The following is a 27,212-nucleotide window of genomic DNA, read 5'->3' as shown; positions in this document are numbered from 1 at the left end:
TCCAACATCAGCAGCAGAGGAATCAAGGACAGAGTAAGGAGGAAAGGAAAACAGCAAGCAATATCATTTGAGATGGAAAGAGGATGGAGTCCTATTGCCAGGGGGACCCAATAAAAACATATGGATAGTTATTCCACAGTGTTTATTCATAAACAGGCCCTTTATAAATATACATATAGGTACAAAATCAATTCTTTGTTTTCAAGAAAACCTTGGGCCCCCACTCTGCGCTGTTATTAGGAAAAGCACAGTAAGCTGTTAAAATGGTCCTTCTGGTCTATAACATTAACTCACGTTATTAGAATCAGGTGCTTTTACAAATTAAATCTTTGTAACAGCTAAGTATCAAGATAGGCATTTCTTTATACCAAATTCTATTCTTTAGTAAATTACCACAGCAAGGTTTAGTTATTTGAGAGTGCCAACATTTCATTAAGTACGAGAATCAGTAGAATTTTATTTTGGGGCCTATCAGAATTACGTCAAAGCAGAGAACACGAAACATATTCAGAGCTATAACGTTTATTTTCAAAAAATGCTGCACGTAATTCACACGTCTTCAAAATTTGCTTTTTGTTTTCAATTCGTTTTCTTTAAAGAATTATATATACTTACCTGAAAATGTAAAGAACAATTCATTTTGCAAACCAGCTCTTTGCATCTTAACACGATGGCATTCTGACTTCAGTAAAGAAACTTCACATGAAAGGTCAAGAACCAATTTGCTTAAAATCTGAAGAAGTTTCTTCTCAAAAGAAATGTTATAGATACTATTGCAGGGAGCTGCATGATATCGAGCTGTGAACTGGTAATAATAATGAGGCTCACGATAAGCTGCAAAAAATTAAGGAATAACACAAAAATGGTCATTTAAACAATTAAAATATATTGCAACTACTAAAAAGAAATCATTACTTGGAGTAAGTTCATAATGTTCTTATATCCATCCTGCAGAAACTGAGGGATACAGGGATTGTGTCACATGCCCAATGCCTATGGAATAAAAACTAAGATTCTGGGTGCCTGGGTGGCTCAGTCGCTTAAGCGTCCAACTCTTGATTTCGGCTCAGGTCATAATCTCAGGGTTGTGAGGTTGAGCCCCTATCAGGCTCTGCGATCAGCAGAGAATCTACTTGAGAGTCTCTCCCTCTCCCTCTGCCCTTCCCCCCTACTTGCTCACGTTCACTCTCTCTTCCTCTCTCAAAAATAAATACATCTTTAAAAAAAAAAAAATCAAAACTAAGATTCTAACCAAGAAGCCTGCCCCATACACAGTTTGTGCCCTTAACCAATACAATATTCTTCCTCAAACTTAGGAATGAAATTTCTCAAAGTTTAAATATTCATTTTAAAATAAACAACAGGATGCCTGGGTGGCCCAGTCAGTTAAGCGTCTGCCTTCGGCTCAGGTCATAATCCCGAGGTCCCGGGATTGAGTCCTGCATCGGGCTCCCTGCTCAGTGGGGAGTCTGCTTCTCCCTCTGCCTGCCGCTCCTCCTGCTTGTGCTCTCTCTCTCTGTGTCAAATAAATAAATAAAATCTTTGGGGCGCCTGGGTGGCTCAGTCGTTGAGCGTATGCCTTCGGCTCAGGTCATGATCCCAGAGTCCTGGGATCAAGCCCCGCATCAGGCTCCCTGCTCTGTGGGAAGCCTGCTTCTCCCTCTCCCACTCCCCTTGCTTGTGTTCCCTCTCTCACTGTCTCTCTCTGTCAAATAAAATCTTTAAAAAAACAAATAAATAAATAAATAAAAAATAAATAAATAAAATCTTTAAAAACTAACTAAATAAACAATAGTCCTGTAATTACCAACTATAGGCAGAAACTAGTATGTTTCTCATAAATCTACCAGTTTTACTGAGTTCCATTACAATATCTGAAACTGAGAACATTTTTTTCTAACCATTTTAAAATCTCACCGAAATGACAGGAAAAATATAAAAATGGTAAGAAATCCATCATAATTATATACATATTATGTAACCACATTCTCTGACACAATGACATCAAAATAAAAATCAACAATGAAAATCTGTCAAACATTTTAAAATAAAATACTACTATATAACAAATGGCATATACCGTAAAGTAATGATGATTGAAAATATTATTAAAACAATTATAGTAACGTGACATGACAGTTGGAGAAACGGTACAGCCCACTTCCCAATGAAAGTGATGTCAATTGTTTTTAGAAGACAACCATTTATAACCTCTGGAAATGGTCCTAATGTAAGCAGAAAGAGACAGGGGTTCCCGGAAAAAGAAAGACATAGCTTTCTGGGCATAAGAAAAGTGATCTCAGGCCCCAGCCGTCTTAGGAAAGCTTATAAGAATGAACAGCCTGTACTAGACCAGGAGACAGCCTAATGATACCAGGAACAATAAATTAGTGATAAAATTTCCAGTGCTAGTTAGTTATGACAACTATCTCAATTAATTATGAGCAGACAGCAGTTCACTGCATTTTATTCTATCACCACTCTTTAGAAGAATCTGTGCTAAAACTTCAAAGCTGCAAAAGAGCTGAGAGATCTAGTCCAAGCCATTCACTTTGTGGACTTGCACACTATTGCTCAGGGAATGCAAAGGGATTTAAACACATTCTTTTGGGTGAGAGTAGGGGAAATGAGGCACCACCCAGGAGGTGAAATGACATTTGCCAGGAACACAATCCTCGACCACCCCACGGGCTGGCGGCTGAGGCCCTGGTTGGGGAGGAAGAAGTGTGTACGAATTAGGGAAGGCTAAATATTTTCTTGTAGTAACCAGAGCCAGCAAATGGTCATCAACTATTATTTACTACTTTTCTGATAACAGAAATAATCTTTGTGGAAGGACAAACAAAAAATTTGTTAAGCAAACAAACAACCATACCAACTCCCAGTGCTGATTCAAAAGTGAAGTCTGGCCTGACACATACCCGTGAGTTACCTTCGTAGGATCTAAACCCCTCTGAGCACTCAGACTCTGGACCCACCAGAGCCAGAGACCTAATGACGCCCACCCCTACTGGTCCTCGGGACGTTGACCTGGACTCTGCCACCCTAAGACGACTTTTTGCCCAACTCCAATCTGTATTCCCTCTTGAGCAAGCCTCGTCATAAATATGGATGCACCCTCAGCCAAAGCTTCCCCAATTTTATTGTTCTAGGAGACACTGCTGTGGGAAAGATCCCTGATGTTCTCCTTACTCATTCCAAGTAGAACCTTTCCTTTTCCTATTCTTTGGCTCGGTTGTGTCTTTGGGCTCCACACCCACCAAGGGGGGAACTGAGTTTGGGGTAACACTAGGGCAAAGAAAAAAGGGAAAAAGCGTTTGTTCCAGAAATCTACTAAAAGTCAGTAAGAACAGTGAAGAGTCTGAGGAGTTGAAGCCAGACCTCCCTCCCCCGCTCCCTCCCCTCAGCTAGATGGAAACTCCACCGCAGACTAGTGCAGACAGGAATGCAGGGGCGCCCTCTTCCCCCAGCTCCCAGACAGCAGCCTCCCAGGAGGGGCAGGAGGTCAGCATTTCCCCTGCTGACCAGAGCTACCTGTTGCTGAAGTGAACTTGCAGGTGATACGGTGGAGAGGGGATGACTCCCTTCGTCCAGTCATCAGCACTTTGCGAGACAGAGGCTCAACACTGGCTGCAGCAATGCTGAGAATCCTGGGGCCCTCACAGCCCCTGCCCAGTTTATGGTATGAGGGGGTCCACACCAGGAGCAGCAAACGGAGGAGTCCCAGGGATGCCACTGCTACCCCTCCACCAAGCGCTAAGCAACTAGAGCAGGGTGGCACTCAGCGGGAGCACACCACTGTCCCCACCCTCAGCCCAGGGGCTGCGGGTCAGAGAATTTGCCAAAGGGGGTTGGCAGGCTGTAGAACACAGAGCTCCGAACCTTTTCTCAAAGGAACAGAAACCACTTGAGATACAGTGCAGGGAAGTTTGAACCTCAGGGTAGTCTCAAAAACAGCAGAGGTCAGGGGCGCCTGGGTGGCTCAGTCGTTAAGCGTCTGCCTTCAGCTCAGGTCATGATCCCTGGGTCCTGGGATCAAGCCCTGCATCTGGCTTCCTGCTCTGCAGAGAGCCTGCTTCTCCCTCTCCCTCTGCCTGCCGCTCTGCCTACTCTATCTCTCTGTCAAATAAATAAAATCTTAAAAAAAAACAAACAAACCAGCAGAGGTCTTGTGAAAGACAACCGGGAAAACTTTTATAGATTCATTGGATATATAGGTGAATAAAAGCCTGCCTAGTTTGTCAGAGAGCAACACTGGAAAAGTCAGCTGGGAGGAGCTATCCCGGGGTCAGAAAAAATCTCAAACACTGACCTGGGAAATATCCCTTCAAAGGAACCCAAATTTAACTGGATCAGTCTTCAGAGGAATTTATGCCCAGGGCATTGTTAAAAACAAAAGATCCATCGTACTGCTGTGGGTACACCCACGCTGCACCTTCCTAAAACAAACAAGGGTGGGTGGGGGGGTGGGCGTGGGATGTCTTCGTGTTATGGTGGGTGAGAAATGAACTTCACAGAAATGATGTAGGCACTTGCTCAGCAAATAAACATGAAATAATTATCACAAGCCTGGGGAGGGCAGGGGTGTGGGTCACTACCCAGAGTTCCTACGCTATCTAAAAAGTTCAGTTTCTGGAAAAAATTTGAGTCAAGCAAGGAAACAGGAAAGTATGACTCATGTACTGGAAAAGCTAGGGAACAGTAACCACTTGTGAGAATGATCAGATATGGGATTTAAAAGATAAGTATTTCAAAGCATTCATCATAAATATGTTAAAACAGGCACCTAGGTGGCTCAGTTAGTTGGGCATCTGCAGTTTTGGCTCATGTTGTGATCTCATTGTCATGAGATCGAGCCTCATGTCAGGCTCCACACTGAGCACGGAGCCGGCTTGGGATTCTTTCTCTCTCTCCCCCTCTGCCCCTTCCCCTGGCTCACGCACATAAAAAGAAAGAAAAGTTAAAATAACTAAAGGAAATTATGATTAAAGACAGAAGGCATAATGACAATCTCACATCAAATAGGGAATATCTATAAAGTAAGAATTATAAAAAATGAACCACGTGGACATACTGCAGTTGAAAAATGAAAACACTGAAAGGAGAAATGGACCAAGGGGCTCAGCAGATGTGATCTGGCCAAAAAATGAATCAGCTAAAAGAAGTTCTTCAGACTGAAAGAACATGATCTCAGTCAATAATGTGAATCCACACCAAAAAATAAAGTGCTCCAGTAAAGGTAATTATGTAATTATGAAGACAGTGTAAGTGCATATTTCTTCTACTTTTTTCCTCTTTCCAGATTTAAAAAGCAGTTGTATCAAAGAATCTGTATACAAGGTACCATTGGTCCCCATGTATGGGGCTACAAAAATGACTACAGATGGTAACTTGATACATGGGAGCAAATGAAAAAAATAAAAAATGATCAACAAGAAGACAGATAAAACAAAACCTATAAACATACACCCTCTCGCCTTTCTATTTCTGGCTTCTCAGAAACTATATGAAACTATATAAAATAATAACTATGTATTGTTAGTTGTGTAACATTTACAAATATAACATGTACAATATTAATACCACAAAAAGCAGGAAAAAGGAATATATATACATAAGAGTAACATTTCTATAACTCACTGGAATTAAGTTAGTATAAATGTCAAGGTGACTGTGATAGGTTAAAATATATGTGGTATGTATCAGAACGGTCAATAAAGGAATAACTCAAAAATATATAGTGAAAAATCATTAAATAAATTAAAATGCCACATTAGAAAATGTGCATTTACTTCAAAAGAATTAATGAAAAATAGAGGAACATTCATGAAACAAGAAATAAAACAATAGTGTATATCTAATTATATAAAAATAATGTGAATGAATGATACTATCTAATCAAAAGGCAGAAACTGAAACTGGATTGAAAAAGCAGTATCAACTATTTGGTGTCTACACGAGCCACACACTACATTAAAAGATACAAATAAACTGAAAGTAATAAAGTGAAAAATGATACACTATGCATACAGCAACCACAAGAAAGCAGACGTGGCTATACAATTATCAGGCAAGATAGACTTTAAAGGAAAAAAAAAATATTCCTACAAAGAGGAACATTTTATTAAGATAAAAAGGACAATCCCTCAATTATAAACACAGACACACCTTAGAACAAAGCACCAAAATGAAACAAAACCTGACAGAAATAAAAAAAAGAAATCAACAACTTAACACTATTAGTTAAGAGACATCAATGCCATGCTTACAATAATAGAACAAATAGGAAGAAGAACAACAAAGAAATAGAAGACTTGAGTAATGTCACGAACCAAACAGAACCAACAGGTATCTACAGAACTCTCCACCCAGCAGAAGCAGAATATACCTTTTTCTCAAGTGCTCATAGCACATTCTCAAAGATGTTGCATATTCTAAGCTACAAATCTCAATCAACTTAAAAGGATTGAAATACAAAGTATTTTCTCTGACTACAATGGAATAAAATTAGAATAACAAAAAGAAATTTGAGAAATTCACAGCAGAAACTAAGAGTTGGACACTTAACCAACTGTGCCACCCAGGTGTGCCAAATTCTAGAAAACATTTAAAGAATTGTTAACAATTCTTAATTAACTCTTCCAAAATCAGAAGATGAAGAAAAACTTCCCAATTCATACTATGAGACCAGTATTACCCTGACAGAAAAACCAAACAAAAAATTTATCACAAGAAATCTATGGATCAATCTCTTATGAATATAGATGCAAAAACTTTTAACAAAACACTAGCAAACTGAATCTTGCAGGGTACTGAAAGAATCATACATCATGACCAAGTGGGATTTATCCCAGAAATTCAAGGTTGGTTTAACATTTGAAACCCAATGAATGTAATATACTATGAAATAAAAACCACATAATTATCTCAATGGAGAAAAAAAGAAAAACTTGACAAAATCCAACAATGTTCCATTATGTACACACATAATCAACAAACTTGGAATAGGAAACTTCCTCAACCTAATCAAGAGCACCTACATAAAAACCACATCTAATATCACATTTACAAGCAAGGCAAGAATGTCTGCTTTCACCATTCTTATTCAGCAAAATACTGGAAGTCCATTCACCACAGTAAGAAAAACAAGGCATACAAATTGAAAAAAAAAAAAGAATAAATAAAACTGTCCCTATGTGTTTATGACATGACTGTCTCACAAAGAATCTACAAAATAAAAAGATTCTAGAACTGTTAAGTAACCCTAACAAGATGACAGGTTATAAGATTAAGACACAAATAATAAGTCATTAGTTATGTATTAACAATAGACATGTGGAATCCAAAATTTAAAACCTAATACCATCCAAAATTGTTCCAAAAAACAGAATAATATACTTAGGTAGGTACTTAACATGTACATAAAAGAAATAAGAATAGATTAAGAAATAACAGATAAAAGAAATTAAGACCTAATTAAATGGAGGTATACCATGTTCATGAATTGAAACATTCACTATAGTAGAGGTGACAATTTTCCCCCAAACTTATCTATAGAGTAAATGTAATCCCCATAGAAATTCCAGCAGGACATTTTGTAGATATATTCAAGACTATTCTAAAATTCATATGGAAAGGGGAAGGCCCGGAAAACATAAAAACAATCTTCATAAAAAAGAATAGTGGGAGGAATCACTCTACTTGGTATTGAATGTTTCCAGATAGCTGTATTAACTAACAGTGTGGTACTGGCAGAGATACAGACCTATCGATCAATGGAAGAAATGAGAGAACCCAGAAATACACCCCCCCACAAATATTCTCAACTGGTTTTTGACAAAGGTACAAAAACAATTCATCAAAGGAAAAACAGACTTTGCAAGAAATGAAGCTGGCATAACTGTATGTCCATACATAAAAAGTTAAAACCTCATACCTTATAGAAAAATTAACTGAAAATGTGTGACATTAAAAGTAAAACTGTAAGACTTTAGAAAAAATAGGAGGATATCTTTGCCTATGGCTAGGCAAAGACTTGATACCAAAAGTATGATTAATAACCAAATTTGATAAACCAGACCTCATGAAATTGAAAAACTTTGGCTCTGCAAAACTACTACAAATTATAAGACATTAAGGAGAGAAACTGAAGAAGACAAATAAATGGAAAGATAGTCCATGTATGTGTATTGTAAGAATTAACATTGCTAAAATGTTCACACTACCCCAATCAATCTGATTCAATAAAATCCTTATCAGAATTCCAGTGGCATTTTTTACAGAAATAAAACAATCCTAAAATTTGTATGGAACCACAAGACTCCAAATAGCCCAAGTAATCTTGAGAAAGAACAAAGCTGGAGGCATCATGCTCCCTGATTTCAAACTCTATTATGAAGCTACAGTAATGAAAAAAGTATGGTACAGAGACAGATAAATGGAAGAGACTAAAGAACCCAGAAATAAATCCACATGTACACAATTAATTTACAAAAAAGGAGTGAAGAACATGCAATGATGGAAAGGACAGTCTCTTCAATAAATGGTGCTGGGAAAACTGGACCACCCATTGAAGAGAGTGAAACTGGACCACTATCTTACACCATACACAAGAATTAACTCAAAATAGATTAAAGAACTGAATGTAAGACCTGAAACCATAAAACTCCTAGAAGAAAATATAGGTGACAAGCTCCTTCACAATTTTTCTAATCTGACACCAAGAATAAAAGCAACAAAAGCAAAAATAAACAAGTGGGACTACATGAAACTAAAAAGCTTCTGCACAGCAAAGGAAACAATCAACAAAATAAAAAATGTAACTTACTAATAGAAGAAAACTTTTGAAAATCATGTATCTGATAAGCAGTTAATAACCAAAATATAAGAAGACCTGAGACAACTCAACAGCAAAAAACACAAACAATCCAATTAAAAATGTGCATAAGATTTATATAAACATTTCTCCAAAGAAACACAGCTGACCAACAGGTACATGAAAAAAATATTCAACATCATTATCTGGGAAATGCAAATCAAAACCACAATTTTGAGATACCACCTCACACCTGTTAGAATGGCTAGTATCGGGCGCCTGGGTGGCTCAGTGGTTAAGCGTCTGCCTTCGGCTCAGGTCATGATCCCAGAGTCCTGGGATCGAGTCCCACATCGGGCTCCCTGCTCGGCAGGAAGCCTGCTTCTCCCTCTCCCACCCCCCTGCTTGTGTTCCTGCTCTCGCTATCTCTCTCTCTGTCAAATAAATAAAATCTTTAAAAAAAAAAAAAAAAAGAATGGCTAGTATCAAAGACAGAAACAACATGTGTTGGTGAGGATGTGGAGAAAGGGAACCTTCGTGTACTGCTGGCGGGCATGCAAACTGGGGCAGCCACTGCAGAAAACAGTATGGAAGTTCTTCAAGAAATGAAAATTGAAATACCATATGACCCAGTAATTCGACTTCTGGATTTATCCCCCATAAAAGCACTAATGCAAAAATATCTGCACCCCCGTGTTCAATGCTGCATTACTTACAACAGCCAAGATAAGGAAACCGTGTCCACTGATGGTTGAATGGCTAATGAAATCTTGGGATTTGAGTGTATGTGCACATGTGTGCATAAATGTGGCAACATGGATCGACTTTGAAGGCATTATACCAAGTGAAATAAATCAGAGGAAGACAAATACTGTATAATTTCTCTTATATGTATAATCTTTAAAAAAAGAAAGGAAAGAAAAGCTCATAGATACAGAGAACAAATTGGTGGTTGCCACAGGCAGGTAGTGAAGGGTAGAAAAAATAGATGAGGGGATCAAGAGGTTAAAAAATTAAAAATTAAAAAAAATATATTCTGGACCCCCTCCCTTTGGAAAAAAAACCTCTCATTAAGACACTGAAAAGATATAGACTAGAAGAGAATATTTGCAAATAACAAAGCCTACAAAAGTATATAGAAATATGTATTTTTGAAAAAAAACTCAAAACAATAGTAACATATCAAACAAACCAATTAGAAAATGGGCAAAAGATATCAACAGACATTTCACCAAAGAGGGTGTACAGATGGTAGATATGCTCATAAATTATGTTCAACGTCCATAGACATTAGATAAACACTAATGAAAACCACAATGAAATATCACTTCACACCCATTAAAATGGTTACGTTAAAAGATAATGACACCAAATACCAGAGAGGACATAAGAGAAGCTGCTGGTCAGAACGTAAACCGGCAGAGCCACTGTGGCAAAGAATTTGCCAATTTCTTGTAAAACTAATATGTAACTACCACACTTTGGACATTTATCCCACAGATATAAAAACTTGTATCTACACAAAAAACTATACACACAAGGTTCATAGCAGCTTTATATGTTATAGCCCCAAGCCTCAAACAATCCAGATGTTCTTCAGTGTGTGAGGCGTTAAACAGATGTGACACATCTATACTGCGGAATACAGCTCAGAATAAAGAGAATGAATGATAAATGCACACAACAGTGTAGATGAATTTCCAGAGAATTAAGTCAAATGAAAAAAGCCAATCCCATGAAATTATATACTATATTCCTGTACTTATATAATAATTTGGAAATGATGAAGTTATAGAATTGGAGAAGAATGTGGTTGTCAGTCATGATGAGGTGGTTAAGAGGGAAATGGGTTGAGTCTAAAAGGAGAACCCAGGGGCGCCTGGGTGGCTCAGTCGGTTAAGCATCTGCCTTTGGCTCAGATCATGATTCCAGGGTGCTGGGATGGAGCCCTGCATCAGGCTCCCCGCTCAGTGGGGAGTCTGCTCCTCCCTCCCCCTCTGCCCCTCCACCCCGGCTTGTGCTCTCTCTCTCTGTCTCTCAAATAAATAAGTAAAACCTTTAAAAAAGGGGGAAAAAAAAAAAGACAACCCAAAGTATACTTCTGTTGCTATGTATCTTTTTTTTTATTATTATGTTAATCCCCATACATTACATCATTAGTTTTTGATGCAGTGTTCCATGATTCATTGTGTGTAACACCCAGTGCTTGAGCAATTCAGTACGTGCCCTCCTCAATACCCATCTTTTATTTTATTTTATTTTATTTATTTATTTGAGAGAGAGAATGAGAGCATGAGAGGGGGGAGGGTCAGAGGGAGCAGCAGACTCCCTGCTGAGCAGGGAGCCCGATGTGGGACTCGATCCCAGGAATCCAGGATCATGACCTGAGCCGAAGGCAGTCACTTAACCAACTGAGCCACCCAGGCGCCCCTCAATACCCATCTTAACTGCAGCAGTGGATACAGGAGAACACACCTCTGACAAAACTTAAGAGAATTAAATACACACACACACACACACACAAAGGAGTACTATAAAATTGGAGGAATCTGATTAAGATTGGTGTACTATATAAACTTAGTATCTTGGCCTGATTATGTACTATATGTTCACAAGATGTCACTATGGGGGGAAGCTGAGTAAAGTATACATGGGATCTCTGAATTATATTTTGCAACTATACATGAATCTACAATTACCTTGAAATAAAAAGTTTAATTAAAAAAACACAAGCCATGGGTAGCTCAGTCGGTTAAGTGTCTGACTCTTGATTTTGGCTCAGGTCACGATCTCAGGGTCATGAGATCGAGCCCCACGTCAGGCTCCATGCTCAGCTCTGAGTCTGCTTGAGATTCTTTCTCTCTCTCTCTCTGCCCCTCCCCCCACTTGCCATAAATAAATAAATAACAAATAAATAATAAATAAAATCTTTTAATAAAGAAATAAAATAAAAAATAAAAAAAACCCAGGCCAACCAAATAAATATATGCAACTTTTTTTTTTCTAGGTATTAAGGAAAGATCTCAGAAAAAAATTAAACCGGAAAAAATCACAACTCAAAAAAAAGGTGGTAAATCTCACTGTAACAACAATACTTGAAACTTCTGGAGTATAAACAACATCATAGTGAGAGAGGCAGAAGCTACTGCAATATGATAAAGAAAGGTTTGGTATGCAGACTGGTAAGACCCTATAAATTACTGAGAAAAAGACAAACCACCCGAAAGGAAAATGGCATCAAAACTGAAAAGGCAATGTAATCTACTAGGTAACAAAAATACTTTTAAATGCTCAAATTTATTAATTAAGGATGGGCATATTGAAGGAATGAGTCACCATACATCCATGATATTGCCATATTTAAATCTGATAGTAATTCTGGGTGTTATGTTATTTTTGATACTTTCTAAAATTTTAAACAGTTCATATATAAAAATGTAATGTAATTATAAGTGAATTCAGTTCTTCTAATTCAGGGAAGCTTGCTCAGCACAAGCCAAACAGAAACCAACAGAAAAAGTACCTTATAAAAGATGTTTTCATATACTATGGCAGGGATATAAATTGGTCCACTCTTTGTAGGTAAACTGGCAGAATCTATCAAAAATAACACTGAATATTCTGTAGAAGATTCTACCTTATAGAATTCTTCTTACAGAAATACTAACAATTTACTTTCCATAACACAAAAATACGTGTGTATCTTGTGGTGAGCATAGCATAAAGTTTAAAGTTGTTGAATCACTATGTTGTACAGCTGAAACTAATGTAACATTGTGTGTGTCAGCTATACTAAAAAAATAAAAATAAAAATGCCATTTATATACCAAATGAATATACTAAAGAACTTATGTTTAAAAAGATAAAAAGGGATCTGATTGGCTTTTGTGCCTTTGTAACATAAGTTAACTTTAAAGTAAGAACACCAAGTCCGGAATCAGAATTGCTAGACTCACATCTGAGTCTGCCCGCATTCTCACACCGTGGCCCTGACCGAGTCACTTAACCCCCCTGCGCCTCAGTGTTTGTACACAGAACACAGCAGTATGTACTACACCGTCTGTTGTGGGGATTAAATAAAGTGAATACAAATAAAGCACTTCTGACTATGCCTTGCAGAAGCACTAGGTGCGTTTCATGGTTATCAGAATTACATGTAAAAACACAGATTAGCTATGCTCATCGTTACTACAGACTAGCGTTCATTTTAGGCACTGCTACGACTCTCAGCTTATGTGAATACACCCCCATCAGAGATTATATTGGCTACAGACAAGACCCATGAAATAACAAGATGGAGAAACTGCTGAACAAAAGTGAAGTGTGACCGATTCAAAAGTTTAAACAAATTTTTGTCTAAGAATAGAGTTAATATAATTTCTCATAAAAAAAAATTATGTCTTGGGGCGCCTGGGTGGCTCAGTCGGTTAAGCGTCTGCCTTCGGCTCAGGTCATGATCCCGGGGTCCTGGGATCAAGCCCCGCATCGGGCTCCCTGCTCAGTGGGAAGCCTGCTTCTCCCTCTCCCACTCCCCCTGCTTGTGTTCCCTCTCTCGCTGTGTCTCTATCAAATAAATAAAATCTTTAAAAAAAAAAAATTATGTCTTTCTTTGGATATATGGGATAGTGTTTTTTCAGTGACCAAAAATTATCAGAAAACGACTAATAATTCTGCCATTTGTTCTGTAAGTCAGCTGTGACAAGGATGGTACATTAGTTTCCTATTGCTACCATAACAAATCATCACCAATGTAGTGGCGTAAAATGGCACAAATTTATCATCCTGCCATTTTGGAAATCAGAAGTCCAAAGTGAATCTTACAAGGCTAGAATCAGAGTGTTCCTTCTGGAAGCTCCAGGGGAAACTCCACGTCTGCCATCATCAGCTTCTAGAGGCCTCCTGCACTCCCTGGCTTTATGGCCCCTCCTCCATCCTCAAAGAAAACTCCTGAGACCTCTCCTTCCACCATGACGTGTCCTTTATCTGCCGCTGACCCTTGCACCTCCTCTTATAAGGACCCTATGATTACCCTGGGCCTACTCCGCTTCCTTAGGATACTCTCTTCTTGTTGAGATCCTTACCTTCTTTTTCTAATTTTTTTATTCTTATGTTAATCCCCATACATCATTAGTTTTAGATGAAGTGTTCCAAGATTGTTTGTGCATAACACCCAGTACTCCATGCAGAATGTACCCTCCTCAATACCCACCACGAGGCTAACCCATCCTCCCACCCCCCTCCCCTCTAGAACCCTCAGTTTGTTTTTCAGAGTCCATCGTCTCTCATGGTTCGTCTACCCCTCCGATTTCCCCCCGCTTCATTCTTCCCCTCCCGCTACCTTCTTCTTTTTTTTCTTAACATATATTGCATTATTTGTTTCAGAGGTACAGATCTGAGATTCAACAGTCTTGCACAATTCACAGCGCTTACCAGAGCACATACCCTCCCCAGTGTCTATCACCCAGTGACCCCATCCCTCCCACCCCAACCCCCACTTCAGCAACACTCAGTTTGTTTCCTGCAATTAAGAATTCCTCATATCAGTGAGGTCATATGATACATGTCTTTCTCTGTTTCACTTATTTCACTCAACATAATACCCTCCAGTTCCATCCACGTCGTTGCAAATGGCAAGATCTCACTCCGTTTGATGGCTGGAAAATATTCCATTGTATATATATACCACCTCCTCTTTATCCATTCATCTGTCGATGGACATCTTAGCTCTTTCCACAGTTGGGCTATTGTGGACATTGCTACTATAAACATCGGGGTGCACGTACCCTTTCGGATCCCTACTTTTGTATCTTTGGGGTAAATACCCAGTAGTGCAATTGCTGGATCATATGGTAGCTCTATTTTCAACTTTTTGAGGAACCTCCATACTGTTTTGCAGAGTGGCTGCACCAGCTTGCATTCCCACCAACAGTGGAGGAGGGTTCCCCTTTCTCCGCATCCCCGCCAACATCTGTCGTTTCCTGACTTCTTCATTTTAGCCATTCTGACCGGTGTAAGGTGGTATCTCATTGAGGTTTTGATTTGGATTTCCCTGATGCCGAGCGATATTGAGCACTTTTTCATGTGTCTGTTGGCCATTTGGATGTCTTCTTTGGAAAAATGTCTGTTCATATCTTCTTCCATTTCTTGATTGGATTCTTTGTTCTTTGGGTGTTGAGTTTGATGAGTTCTTTATAGATTTTGGATACTAGCCCTTTATCTGATATGTCATTTGCAAATATCTTCTCCCATTCTGTCGGTTGTCTTTTGGTTTTGTTGATTGTTTCCTTTGCTTTACAAAAGCTTTTTATCTTGATGAAGTCCCAATAGTTCATTTTTGCCATTGCTTCCCTTCCTTTGGCGATGTTTCTAGGAGTAAGTTGCTTCAGCTGAGGTCAAAGAGGTTGCTGCCTGTGTTCTCCTCTAGGATATTGATGGACTCCTGTCTCACATTGAGGTCTTTCAACCATTTGGAGTCTATTTTTGTGTGTGGTGTAAGGAAAGGGTCCAGTTTCATTCTTCTGCATATGGCTATCCAATTCTCCCAACACCATTTGTTGAAGAGACTGTCTTTGTTCCATTGGACATTCTTTCCTGCTTTGTCAAAGAGGAGTTGACCGTAGAGTTGAGGGTCCATTTATGGGCTCTCTACTCTGTTCCATTGATCTGTGTGTCTGTTTTTGTGCCAGTACCATGCTGTCTTGATGATGACAGCTTTGTAATAGAGCTGGAAGTCTGGAATTGTGATGCCACCGGCATTGCTTTTCAACATTACTCTGGCTATGTGGGGTCTTTTCTGGTTCCATACAAATTTTAGGATTATTTGTTCCATTTCTTTGAAAAAAGTGGATGGTATTTTGATGGGGATTGCATTGAATGTGTACATTGCTCTAGGTAGCATTGACATCTTCACAATATTTGTTCTTCCAATCCATGAGCATGGAACATTTTCCATTTCTTTGTGTCTTCCTCAATTTCTTTCATGAGTATTTTATAGTTTTCTGAGTACAGATCCTTTGTCTCTTTGGTTAGATTTATTCCTAGGTATCTTACGGGTTTGGGTGCAATTGTAAATGGGATCAACTCCTTAATTTCTCTTTCTTCTGTCTTGTTGTTGGTGCATAGGAATGCCAGTGACTTCTGTGCATTGATTTTATATCCTGCCACTTTACTGAATTCCTGTATGAGTTCTAGCAGTTTTGGGGTGGAGTCTTTGGGGTTTTCCACATAAAGTATCATATCATCTGCCAAGAGTGAGAGTTTGACTTCTTCTTTGCCGATTTGGATGCCTTTGATTTCTTTTTGTTGTCTGCTTGCTGTGGCTAGGACTTCCAATACTATGTTGAATAGCAGTGGTGATAGTTCCTGCCATGTTCCTGACCTTAGGCGGAAAGCTCTCAGTTTTTCCCCATTGAGAATGATATTCACTGTAGGTTTTTCATAGATGGCTTTTATGATATTGAGGTATGTACCCTCTATGCCTATACTCTGAAGAGTTTTGATCAAGAAAGGATGCTGTACTTTGTCAAAAGCTTTTTCTGCATCTATTGAGAGGATCATATGATTCTTGTTCTTTCTTTTGTTAATGTATTGTATCACATTGATTCATTTGCGGATGTTGAACCAACCTTGCAGCCCGGGGATAAATCCCACTTGGTCGTGGTGAATAATCCTTTTAATGTACTGTTGGATCCTATTGGCTAGTATTTTGGTGAGAATTTTTGCATCCATGTTCATCAGGGATATTGGTCTGTCATTCTCCTTTTGGATGGGGTCTTTGTCTGGTTTTGGGATCCAGGTAATGCTGGCCTCATAAAATGAGTTTGGAAGTTTTCCTTCCATTTCTATTTTTTGGAACAGTTTCAGAAGAATAGGTATTAATTCTTCTTGAAATGTTTGGTAGAATTCCCCTGGGAAGCCATCTGGCCCTGGACTTTTGTTTGTTGGGAGATATTTGGTGACTGCTTCAATTTCCTTAGTGGTGATAGGTCTGTTCAGGTTTTCTATTTCTTCCTGGTTCAGTTTTGGTAGTGGATACATCTCTAGGAATGCATCCATTTCTTCCAGGTTATCTAATTTGCTGGCATAGAGTTGCTCATAATAGGTTCTTATAATTGTTTATATTTCTTTGGTGTTAGTTGTGATCTCTCCTCTTTCATTCATGATTTTGTTGATTTGGGTCATTTCTCTTTTCTTTTTGATAAGTCTGGGCAGGGGTTTATCAATCTTGTGAATTCTTTCAAAGAACCAACTCCTAGTTTCGTTGATCTATTCTACTATTCTTTTAGTTTCTATTTCATTGATTTCTGCTCTGATCTTTATTATTTCTCTTCTCCTGCTGGGTTTAGGCTTTATTTGCTGTTCTTTCTCCAGCTCCTTTAGGTGGAGGTTAGGTTGTGTACTTGAGAACTTTCTTAATTTCTTGAGAAAGGCTTGTATTGCTATATACTTTACTCTTAGGACTACCTTTGCTGCATCCCAAAGATTTTGAATACTTGTGTTTTCATTTTCTTTGGTTTCCATGTATTTTTTTAATTCTTCTTTAATTTCCTGGTTGACCCATTCACTCTTCAGTAGGATCCTCTTTAGCCTTGATGTATTTGAGTTCTTTCCGACCTTCCTCTTGTGATTGAGTTCTAGTTTCAAAGCATTGTGGTCTGAAAATAGGCAGGGAATGATCCCAATCTTTCGGTACCGGTTGAGACCTGATTTATAACCTAGGATGTGATCTATTCTGGAGAATGGTCCATGGGCACTAGAGAAGAATGTGTATTCCGTTGCTTTGGGATGGAATGTTCTGAATATGTCTGTGAAGTCCATTTGGTCCAGTGTGTCATTTAAAGTCTTTATTTCCTTGTTGATCTTTTGCTTAGATGATCTGTCCATTTCAGTGAGGGGGGTGTTAAAGTCCCCCACTATTATTGTATTGTTGTCGATGTGTTTCTTTGCTTTTGTTATTAATTGCCTTATATAATTGGCTGCTCCCATGTTAGGGGCATAGATATTTACAATTGTTAGATCTTCTTGTTGGATAGACCCTTTAAGTAGGATATAATGTCCTTCCTCATCTCTTATTACAGTCTTTGGTTTAAAATCTAATTTGTCTGATATAAGGAGTGCCACCCCAGCTTTCTTTTGGTGTCCAGTAGCATGGTAAATGGTTTTCCACCTCCTCACTTTCAATCTGGGGGTGTCTTTGGGTCTAAAATGAGTCGCTTGCAGACAGCATATCCATGGGTCTTGTTTTTTAATCCAGTCTGTTAGCCTGTGACTTTTGATTGGGGCATTTAGCCCATTTACATTCAGGGTAACTATTGAAAGAAAGGAATTTAGTGCCATTGTATTGCCTGTAAGGTGACTGTTACCGTATATTGTCTTTGTTCCTTTCTGGTCTATGTTGCTTTTAGGCTCTCTCTTTGCTTAGAGGACCCCTTTCAAGATTTCCTGTAGGGCTGGTTTTGTGTTTGCAAATTCCTTTAGTTTTTGTTTGTCCTGGAAGCTTTTTATCTCTCCTTCAATTTTCAATGACACCCTAGCTGGATAGAGTATTCTTGGCTGCATATTTTTCTCATTTAGTGCTCTGAATATATCCTGCCAGTCCTTTCTGGCCTGCCAGGTCTCTGTGGATAGGTCTTTTGCCAATCTAATGTTTCTACCCTTGTAGGTTACATATCTCTCCTCCCGAGCTGCTTTCAGGATTTTCTCTTTGTCTATGAGACTCGTAAGTTTTACTATGAGATGTCGGGGAGTTGACCTATTTTTATTGATTTTGAGAGGGGTTCTCTGTGCTTCCTGGATTTTCATGCCTGTTTCTTTCCCCAAATTAGGGAAGTTCTCTGCTATAATTTGCTCCATTATACCTTCTGGCCCTCTCTCTCTTTCTTCTTCTTCTGGGATCCCAATTATTCTAATGTTGTTTCGTCTTATGGTATTGCTTATCTCTCAAATTCTGCCCTCGTGATCCAGTAGTTGTTTATCTCTCTTTTTCTCAGCTTCTTTATTTTCCATCATTTCATCTTCTATATTACTGATTCTCTCTTCTGCCTCATTTATTCTAGCAGTTAGCGCCCCCATTTTTGATTGCACCTCATTAATAGCCTTTTTGATTTCTACTTGGATTTTAGCTCTTTTACTTCTCCAGAAAGGGTTTCTCTAATAACTTCCATATTTTTTTCAAGCCCAGCTAGTATCTTTAAAGTGATGATTCTGAACTCTAGATCTGACATCGTACTAATGTCCGTATTGAGTAGGTCCCTGGCAGTCGGTACTACCTCTTGTTCTTTTTGTTGAGGTGATTTTTTCCATCTTGTCATTTTGTGCAGAGGAGAATAGATTAATGAGAGAACAAAATGCTAGCAGAGTAACAACGTCCCCAGAAAATATACTGTAAACAAAACAGAAAAGACCTGAAGCAGTGGAAAAAGAAATGGAAAAAAGAGAAAAAAGATAAAGATAAAAACAAACAAAACAGAACAACAAAAAAAAACAGAATGTGATCAAATATGATCAGGCTGGTATATATATCAGTGCCACACACTAGATTTGGAGTGTATTTTGGTCTTTTAGAAGAAAGTGCCTCCCAAAATTTTAAAGAAAGAAAAACTTATATATATACAAAAATAAGGGTTGATATGATGAAGGGATGGAATATGACTGTAAAGATGGAAATTATAAAAAATTTTATAAAAGGAATTGATAAGAAGTTGTTTGAAAAAAGAAAGAAGAGGATTTAAAAAAAGAAAAAAGAAAAAAAATGGGAGAGAATGTGATCAGGCAGGTGAGTAGAAAAAACCATATACTAGAGATTTAGGGTATATTTTGATTTGTTAGAAGAAACTATCTCAAAATTTTAAAGAGAGAACAACTTATATATATATATGCCAAAAATATGGGTAACTACTATGAAGGGATAGAATAGGATGCTAAAAATGAAAAATAAAAATGTTTTTTTAAAAAAAGGGATTGATATGATGTTGGTTGAAAAAGGGAAAAAGAAAAATTCAAAAAGAAATAATAAGACAAAAAATTAAGTTAAAAAAATATTAACTTTAAAAGACTAAAGAATCATGGTAAAAAAGCCGTGAATTCTATGTGCAGTAGTCCCCTAGCGCTGGAGTTCTGCCGTTCTCATTGATCGGTACACTTGGTCTTGGCTGGCTGTTCTCGCTGATCTGGGGAGGGGCCTGTTGCCGTGGTTTCCAAATGTCTTTGCCGGAGGCGGAAATGCCCCGCCCTTGCCCGGTCCGGGCTAAGTAATCTGCTTGGGTTTGCTCTCAGGAGCTTTTGTTCCCTGCAAGCTTTCCGTACAGCTTTGCAGGCGGAGAGTGAAAACTGTGGCCTCCCAATCTCCACCCTGGAGGAGCCAGAACTCGGGGCCCCGCTCCTCAGTGAGCCCCCAGAGAAAAGCTGTCAGTCACTCCCGTCTCCCTGGTCTCCGGCCTCACTCCGTGCTCACCCGGCCTGTGACCGCGCGTTTCTATCTCTGGCACCCGACCCCGCGTGGAGTCTCCAAACCCAGCAGATCCCTGTGGTGCACTCCCGCGCGGCTCCTCCCCGGGGAGGAAGGTGAGTCTCCCCTGATCTGCCGCTTGTTGGATCCCTGCTGGAGGAGCAGGGGCCCGACTGGGCCGCGAATCACGGTTCATGGCCACCCCGAGCTGAGAGCCCGCGCCCGGGCTCCGCCTCTGCAGCCGGCTTCCCTGCTCCGTTACCTGGGAGCTCTGCCACACTCAGGCACCCCCGGTCTTTCTGTGACCCCGAGGGTCCTGAGTCCACACTGTCCCGGAGGGTTCCACCCCCCGCTTAGCCACCAGAGTGACGTCCCTCGGCGGAGCAGACTTTCAAAAGTTCCGATTTTGTGCTCCGCGGCTCTATCACTTGCCAGAAGCGGCCGACGGAGGCCCCTCCCCCGCCGTCTAGCCTCCCGAATATCGCCTCGGATTCACTTCTCCGCACGTCCTACCTTCCAGAAAGTGGTCGCCTTTCTGATGAGAGAGTTGTTGCTCTTCTTTTCTTTGATCTCCTGTTGAGTTGGTAGGTGTTCAGAATGGTTTGATCCCTATCCAGCTGAATTCCTGAGAGGAGAGGAAATCCAGGTCTCCTACGCCTCCGCCATCTTGCTCCGCCCCCAGATCCCTACCTTCTTGATATGGGCAGAGTCCCTTCTGCCGTTGTGAGATAGCACATTCACAGGTGCTGGAGATCAGAGAGGTGCACAGGGGAGGGCCGCTACCCTCTCTGCCGCACGTGGGCCGCCCCGGTCAGAGGGAACTTACAAGCCACCTTTGCTCCGGCTGTTCTCCTGGCCACTCCATTATCCACCCAGGTCTCCCAATCTCAAACTTCCAGAGATCAAATTGCTTTTAGAAAAGGATTTTACAGTGGCATTTCATGCTCCTGTCTGGGGGGTGGGCAGCGTGCCATCAAGCATGAAACTCAGAATTTAAAAGCAGTACAGGCTGTAATATTGTAATAATTTGAAAACACGATTTCCATAACCCCCATTTTCATTCATCAGCTTAAAACTATGTGTTCCTGTCAACTTTCCCTTGAAAAAAACAAGACCTGCCCTCACCACTAACACTTTACAGGGAACTTTGTAAAACACAGGCAAGCAGGAATTTTTCTTTAATTAGAAGACTAAAAATGACAAAGTGCCTTTAAGACAAACCTAAAGATATTAAAATATTTGAAAACATCAAGAAATGTTAAAATACAACTAAATGTACTTCTTACCATATATAACATATTTTAGTTCAAGATTTTTAACAATTTCTTCCACAGTCGGTTTATACTCCAGGAAACATGTGTACACTCCACTCATGCCCTCCTCAAAGTTCTGGAATATAAGGCTTCCTGTGGATGTGACTTGTGCAGTGCTGTTCTCTAATAAAGGAATAAGATACAGTATTTAGTTGCTTAAATGACATGACACTGAGATAAAATGACAAAGTATTTTCTTAACAGAGTCAAACCACCAAATTTACCTACAGAATCACTGAAAGGAGTTGGAAGCATAACTAGTCATTGCGTCAACTGTTGACAGCAGGTACCAGGATGACCTTCTTAATGTCTGATTTTTACTAACCAGAGTTTACCAACTGCCTAAGCAGTAAGAGACTAACAATTACATGTACTTAATGCACTCCTGATCTCCTTGCATTGACGTGGGCACTATCAGATATTCATAGATGTATGAAAACAGTAGATATCTGCATACGCTATGAAGTAATTATGTATATATGTATTTTATGGATAAGCTATGTCTTCCTGCCTTCCGTAAGCTTACAAACTACAAACTACATGAGAAAGGGAGGAATGCACCCAGAACAAAGGCTAACCCAAGATACTCAACCTTAAGGAGTGCTCAAGAAAGAAAACAGAAGATCAGATCAGCGGACCTGTCCAAAGTCACACAAGCACAGAGTTGCAGGTTGAGAGTTAGGACCGGATGTAAGAGCCCTTTTGACTTCCACGTGTTTCACTACTTCAGTATCACACTGGGAGAAAGCTATGCTATGTAATGGGAAAGAGGGTGGTGTCCAGGCTTCAGACGTGGGATTTAGATATGTCTTTCTTTCTCATGAACTGTGTAAACCTCGGGTAATCCCTTAATCCTTCTGAAGTCCAGTTCCTTCATTTGTGAAACAAAGAACCATAATACACGATAGCATTACCTCCCAGGATTGTTTTCCTGTGATAAATACAACAACCGTTAAAGTACTTGAAAAAGATACAAATCCTTAAGCAATTCAAGTTGTCATTCTGAAAGTTCATAACCAGTTTTGCATTTGAAAATCATTGTATTAAAACTCACACAATAATTTAACATGGCATTCATTAGGATGGAAAGCATTATCCTAGCAAATGCTTATCCCTTCTACTTTAAGTAAATAACTTATTATAAATTTCAAGTTGAGATATATTTTGAATAAATTTATTTCCTCAAAATAAGACAAAAGATGAATGTTCTTAGGAAATTTTCATTATTAATTTGTTCAATAAAAATGTGCTGGGTTTCTAGTACATGCCAAGCTCTACTTCAGATACTGAAGGAGAAATAGATAGATGGATATATTCTCCCTCAAGGATTTTACACAGAGTATTATGCCTTAAGAATTCCCATTTCTGGGGCGCCTGGGTGGCTCAGCCATTAAGCATTTGCCTTCGGCTCAGGTCATGATCCCTGGGTCCTGGGATAGAGCCCCGCATCGGGCTCCCTGCTCCGTGGGAAGCCTGCTTCTCCCCCTCCCACTCCCCGTTTGTGTTCCCTCTCTCGCTGTGTCTCTCTCTGTCGAATAAATGAAGATCTTTAAAAAAAAAAAAAAAAAAAAGAATTCCCATTTCCATATCCTGGATGAAGCTGAAAAAAGGGTTATAAATTGGGACTATGTTTATACTGCAATCCCTATTTCTTCATGAATATTTTTTGATGAAAGATTACATATTTATCATAACATGTCTCTTTTCTAAAACAGATTAAGAAGTTTTCAAATGTTTGCTATATATTTCAGCAGAGACAAACACTTGATAGTAAATACGGTAAAAGGTGTCCATATAAGTCAGTCAAAAAAGAGATATGCCGGGGCGCCTGGGTAGCTCAGTCATTAAGCATCTGCCTTCGACTCAGGTCATGATCCCAGGGTCCTGGGATCGAGCCCCGCATTAAGACTCCCTGCTCCACGGGAAGCCTGCTTCTCCCTCTCCCACTCCCCCTGCTTGTGTTCCCTCTCTCACTGTCTGTCTCTCTCTAATAAATAAATAAAATCTTTTAAAAAAAATAATAGAAAAGAAGAGATATGCCATACGATTTCACTCATACGTGGAATTTAAGAAACAAAACAAATGAGTATAGGGAAAAGGGAAGAGAGAGAGAGAGAGAGAGAGAGAGGCAAACCAAGAAAGATTCTTAACTCTACAGAACAAACCGGCGGTCACCAGAGGGGAGGTAGGTGGGGAGATGGATGAAATGGGTGAGGGATTAGTGCACTTGTGATGAGCACTGGGTGTTGTATGGAAGTGTTGAATCACTAAATTGTACACCTGAAACTAATACTACACTGTATGTTAACTGGAACTTAAATAAAAACTTAAAAAATAATGAAGAGTTCATACCCATTCTTCTCAAACTATAAAGAAAAAAAAAGTGCCCACAGATTTTAAATACCATGATGTCAATGAGGCTATGCATTCTTGGCAATAATTTGTAATGAAATTTTCCCAATCCAAAAGTATCAATTAATAAGTGCATTAATACATATTTGAATGCCTACTACAATGCTAAATATTAGGACGGCCAGAAAAGCAAGTAGCATATGATACATAATAAAACACCCTCTCAGTTTCTTATTTTAAAAAAATTAAAAGTGGCACACTTGAAAAGATACCCAGAGGATTACACAGCCAAGAGAAAAAGCCATTCTATAACACCACTTAAAAAATGACTTTTAAGTAACTAAGTTTGAACGGAAATTTCATGATGCCAAGGGATATTACTATAACAACTCATACAACAGCAGATAGTCAGTGAATAATTGAATTAGTACTTCTTTCTCTACAACTTAGCTTGATCATCTAAGAATTCAGAGTTGGACTGGATTGCCAGAAGTCCATGTCTTAGAGCTCTAAAATTACACGGTAAAATTTAAGTACAATTTCACTACAACTTACTATTTTTAAAAATAGGCTTACACTTTTGGTTTCTGCTCAGATATCGAAGTTGACTATGAGAACATCAATCCCACTATTACAATAAGGAAAAAGACAAACCGTCAATTAACAACTTTTCTTGAGCCTATCAAAAGATCACGGTGGGAAGGCACCCAACAAACCTGAAATCTGGGGACAGTGACCTATAAATAGAACGAGGACCCAAGCATTTAAGAAGACTCAGCTAAGAGTTTGCAGTGAATTGCTAAAAGCCAAGTGTCAACAAGTGTGAACATGTGAGGCTTCTGAGGACCACAGATACTACGGTGGAAGAAGGCGGGGGTGTTACACCCTCTTACAGGCCCTACCTTCAGCAACAACTGAGCGATCAAATGGGAGGTGAGGGGAATCTTGAGCAAGACTCCCATTGGGTTCTGGCTAGAGGAGGGGCCCCAGCAACCCTTTCAAAAGTCTACCCACACCCCTTTCCCCCACTTTCTGGTAAGGAACAATGCTTTAATCTAGAGGGAGAGAAGGAACAAAAATAGTCACCTGGGGCACTGTGGAAACTTGGTACCACTAGGGAAGGAAACAGGAAGGGAAAAAAAAGAGCTTCATTCTTGAAGAAGAGTTAGCAAGAAGTCACTAGGCCAACACTAAAGCTGGAGAAGGGGTTAGAGCATTTGTGATGGCCACCCCCCCACCACAAGGACCCAGGGATGCCATACTTGCCAAAAACTAAGCTTGGCTTAGTTAAACATCAAAGACCGGCCCTCTCCCTCAACTACCCATCAGTAATAAGAATCTAGTAAAAATGCAGTGCAATCAAATTAGAAGAACTGCAAGAAAGAGATTCTTTCCAGATAATTTTTTTTTTTTTAAAGGGGAAACCAAAGCCAAGGAAAGATTAGACATTGGGGAACAATAACTTCTCATGAATCAGCCTACACCTAAAACTATCTTTTAAGTTATCTGAAGCTTTCAATAATCACTACAACAACCAATATTAAACCTAGACAAATTCTTGACTAGATTAACACAAACTCATAATACTAAAGACAAAATACTATTTTAAAATATATATTTTATTTATTTGAGACAGAGAGTGTGTGTGCAAGAGAGAGAGAATACATGAGCAGGGGCAGAAGGAGAAGAGCAGCAGACTCCCCTGCTGAGCAGGGAGCCCGATGCGGGGCTCAATCCCAGAACCCTGGGATGACCTGAGCCGAAGGCAGACACTTAATTGACTGAGCCACCCAGGCGCCCTGACATAACACTATTTTTAAAAAGGTGTTGATCTCAAAACATAAAAATACTTACTATCTACTGTCTTATTCAAGATGTCCAACTTTAACAAAAAATTAGAAGGCATGTAGAGAAGAAGTGGCACATTTCCAAAATGCCAAACAATATATAGAGGCAGACCCTTAAATGACAAAGAGATCACAAATATTAGACAGTTAATTTAAAATAACAGTGACAGGGGCGCCTGGGTGGCTCAGTCGTGAAGCGTCAGCCTTTGGCTCGGGTCATGATCCCAGGGTCCTGGGATGGAGCCCCGCATCGGGCTCCCTGCTCGGCGGGAAGCCTGCTTCTCCCTCTCCCGCTCCCCCTGCTTGTGTTCCCTCTCTCGCTCTCTCTCTGTCAAATAAATAAAATCTTTAAAAAATAAAATAAAATAACAATGACAAATGTACCAAAAAATTTAATGGAAAACATAGATAATATGAAGACCGGATAGGAGAGATTTCAACAGAGACTGAAACTATAAGAAAGAATTAAATGAAAATGCTAGAACTAATAGCAAAACAAAATGAACAACAACAGACACACACAAAAACCCCACAGTTTCACACAGATGAAGTATTCCTTCTATGGGCTTGTAAAAAGCTTGACAGCTAAGGAAAAAATCAATGAACCTGAAGATAGGTCAAAGAAACAACCCAACCTGAATCACAAAGAGAAAAAAATAAAACACCCGCCACCACCACCACCAAGGAGAAAGAATCCAAGAGCTGTGGAACAATATCATATAGTGTTAAGTCTGTGTCACAGAAATCTCAGGAGAGGAGAGACAGCATGGGACAGAATAAATACTTGAAGACATAATGGCTAAGAATTTTCAAAAATTAATGGCAAATACCAAACTAAATGTCCAAGAAGCTTAGAGAACACTAAGCAGAATAAATATAAAAGACAAAAAAGAGGTATATAATCACTGAAAACGAAAGGCAAAGAAAAAATCTTCAAGTCCGTTAGAAAAAGTGACACAATGTCTACAGAGGGACTGGGATAAGATTACAGCAGACTTCTCATTAGAAAACATGCAAGCAAAAAGAATGCAGAAGGGCATCTTTAGAATGCTGAAAGAAAAAACCTGTCAATCCAGAATTCACAACCAGCACAAGATAAGCAAACTTAACCCAAATCATACAGAAGAAAGAAAATAATAAAAACAAAAACAGAAACCAATGAAATTGAAAACAAAAAATAAGAGAAAAATCAAACCAACAGCTGGTCCTTTGAAAAGACTGATAAAATTGTTAAACCTGTATCCAGAGAGACCAAAAGGAAAGGGAAAGATACAGCCAATATCAAGCAGAATGGAGCACATCATCCAGATCCTGAATATATTAAAGAAAGTATCACAAACTACTTAATGCTCACAAATTCAACAAGTTGAAAGAAGACTCTAAATTGGACAAATTCTTTAAAAGATACAAAATACAGAAACTCACAAAATGGTGAGAAA

General features: G+C 39.2%; 1 protein-coding gene across 12 annotated transcripts in view; it reads right to left on the bottom strand.

Moving 5' to 3' along the window:
- The window catches only part of ZPBP (zona pellucida binding protein), a 136,078-nt gene that overhangs the window by 92,864 nt on the left and 16,002 nt on the right, over nucleotides 1-27,212 (bottom strand). For 10 of the 12 annotated variants that reach the window (XR_010406629.1, XR_010406627.1, XR_010406628.1 and 7 more), the window contains 2 exons: nucleotides 21,548-21,697; nucleotides 616-834 (listed from right to left, as the gene is read on the bottom strand). Coding sequence is in view for 9 of the 12 variants with exons in the window: in XM_064575484.1 (XP_064431554.1) it covers nucleotides 616-834; nucleotides 21,548-21,697 (369 nt within the window). In the remaining 3 variants the exon portion in view is untranslated. The remainder of the gene's footprint in view (nucleotides 1-615; nucleotides 835-21,547; nucleotides 21,698-27,212) is intronic. The other 2 variants (XM_064575490.1, XM_064575488.1) reach the window with 2 other exon arrangements.

Source organism: Mirounga angustirostris, unplaced genomic scaffold, assembly GCF_029215605.1.
Source record: "Mirounga angustirostris isolate CCGP_5_RB_7025 unplaced genomic scaffold, mMirAng1.0.hap1 SCAF_12, whole genome shotgun sequence".
Classification (NCBI taxonomy): Eukaryota; Metazoa; Chordata; class Mammalia; order Carnivora; family Phocidae; genus Mirounga; species Mirounga angustirostris.
The sequence above is the reverse complement of the archived record's forward strand: the minus strand, read 5'-3'. Positions and strand labels throughout refer to the sequence as shown.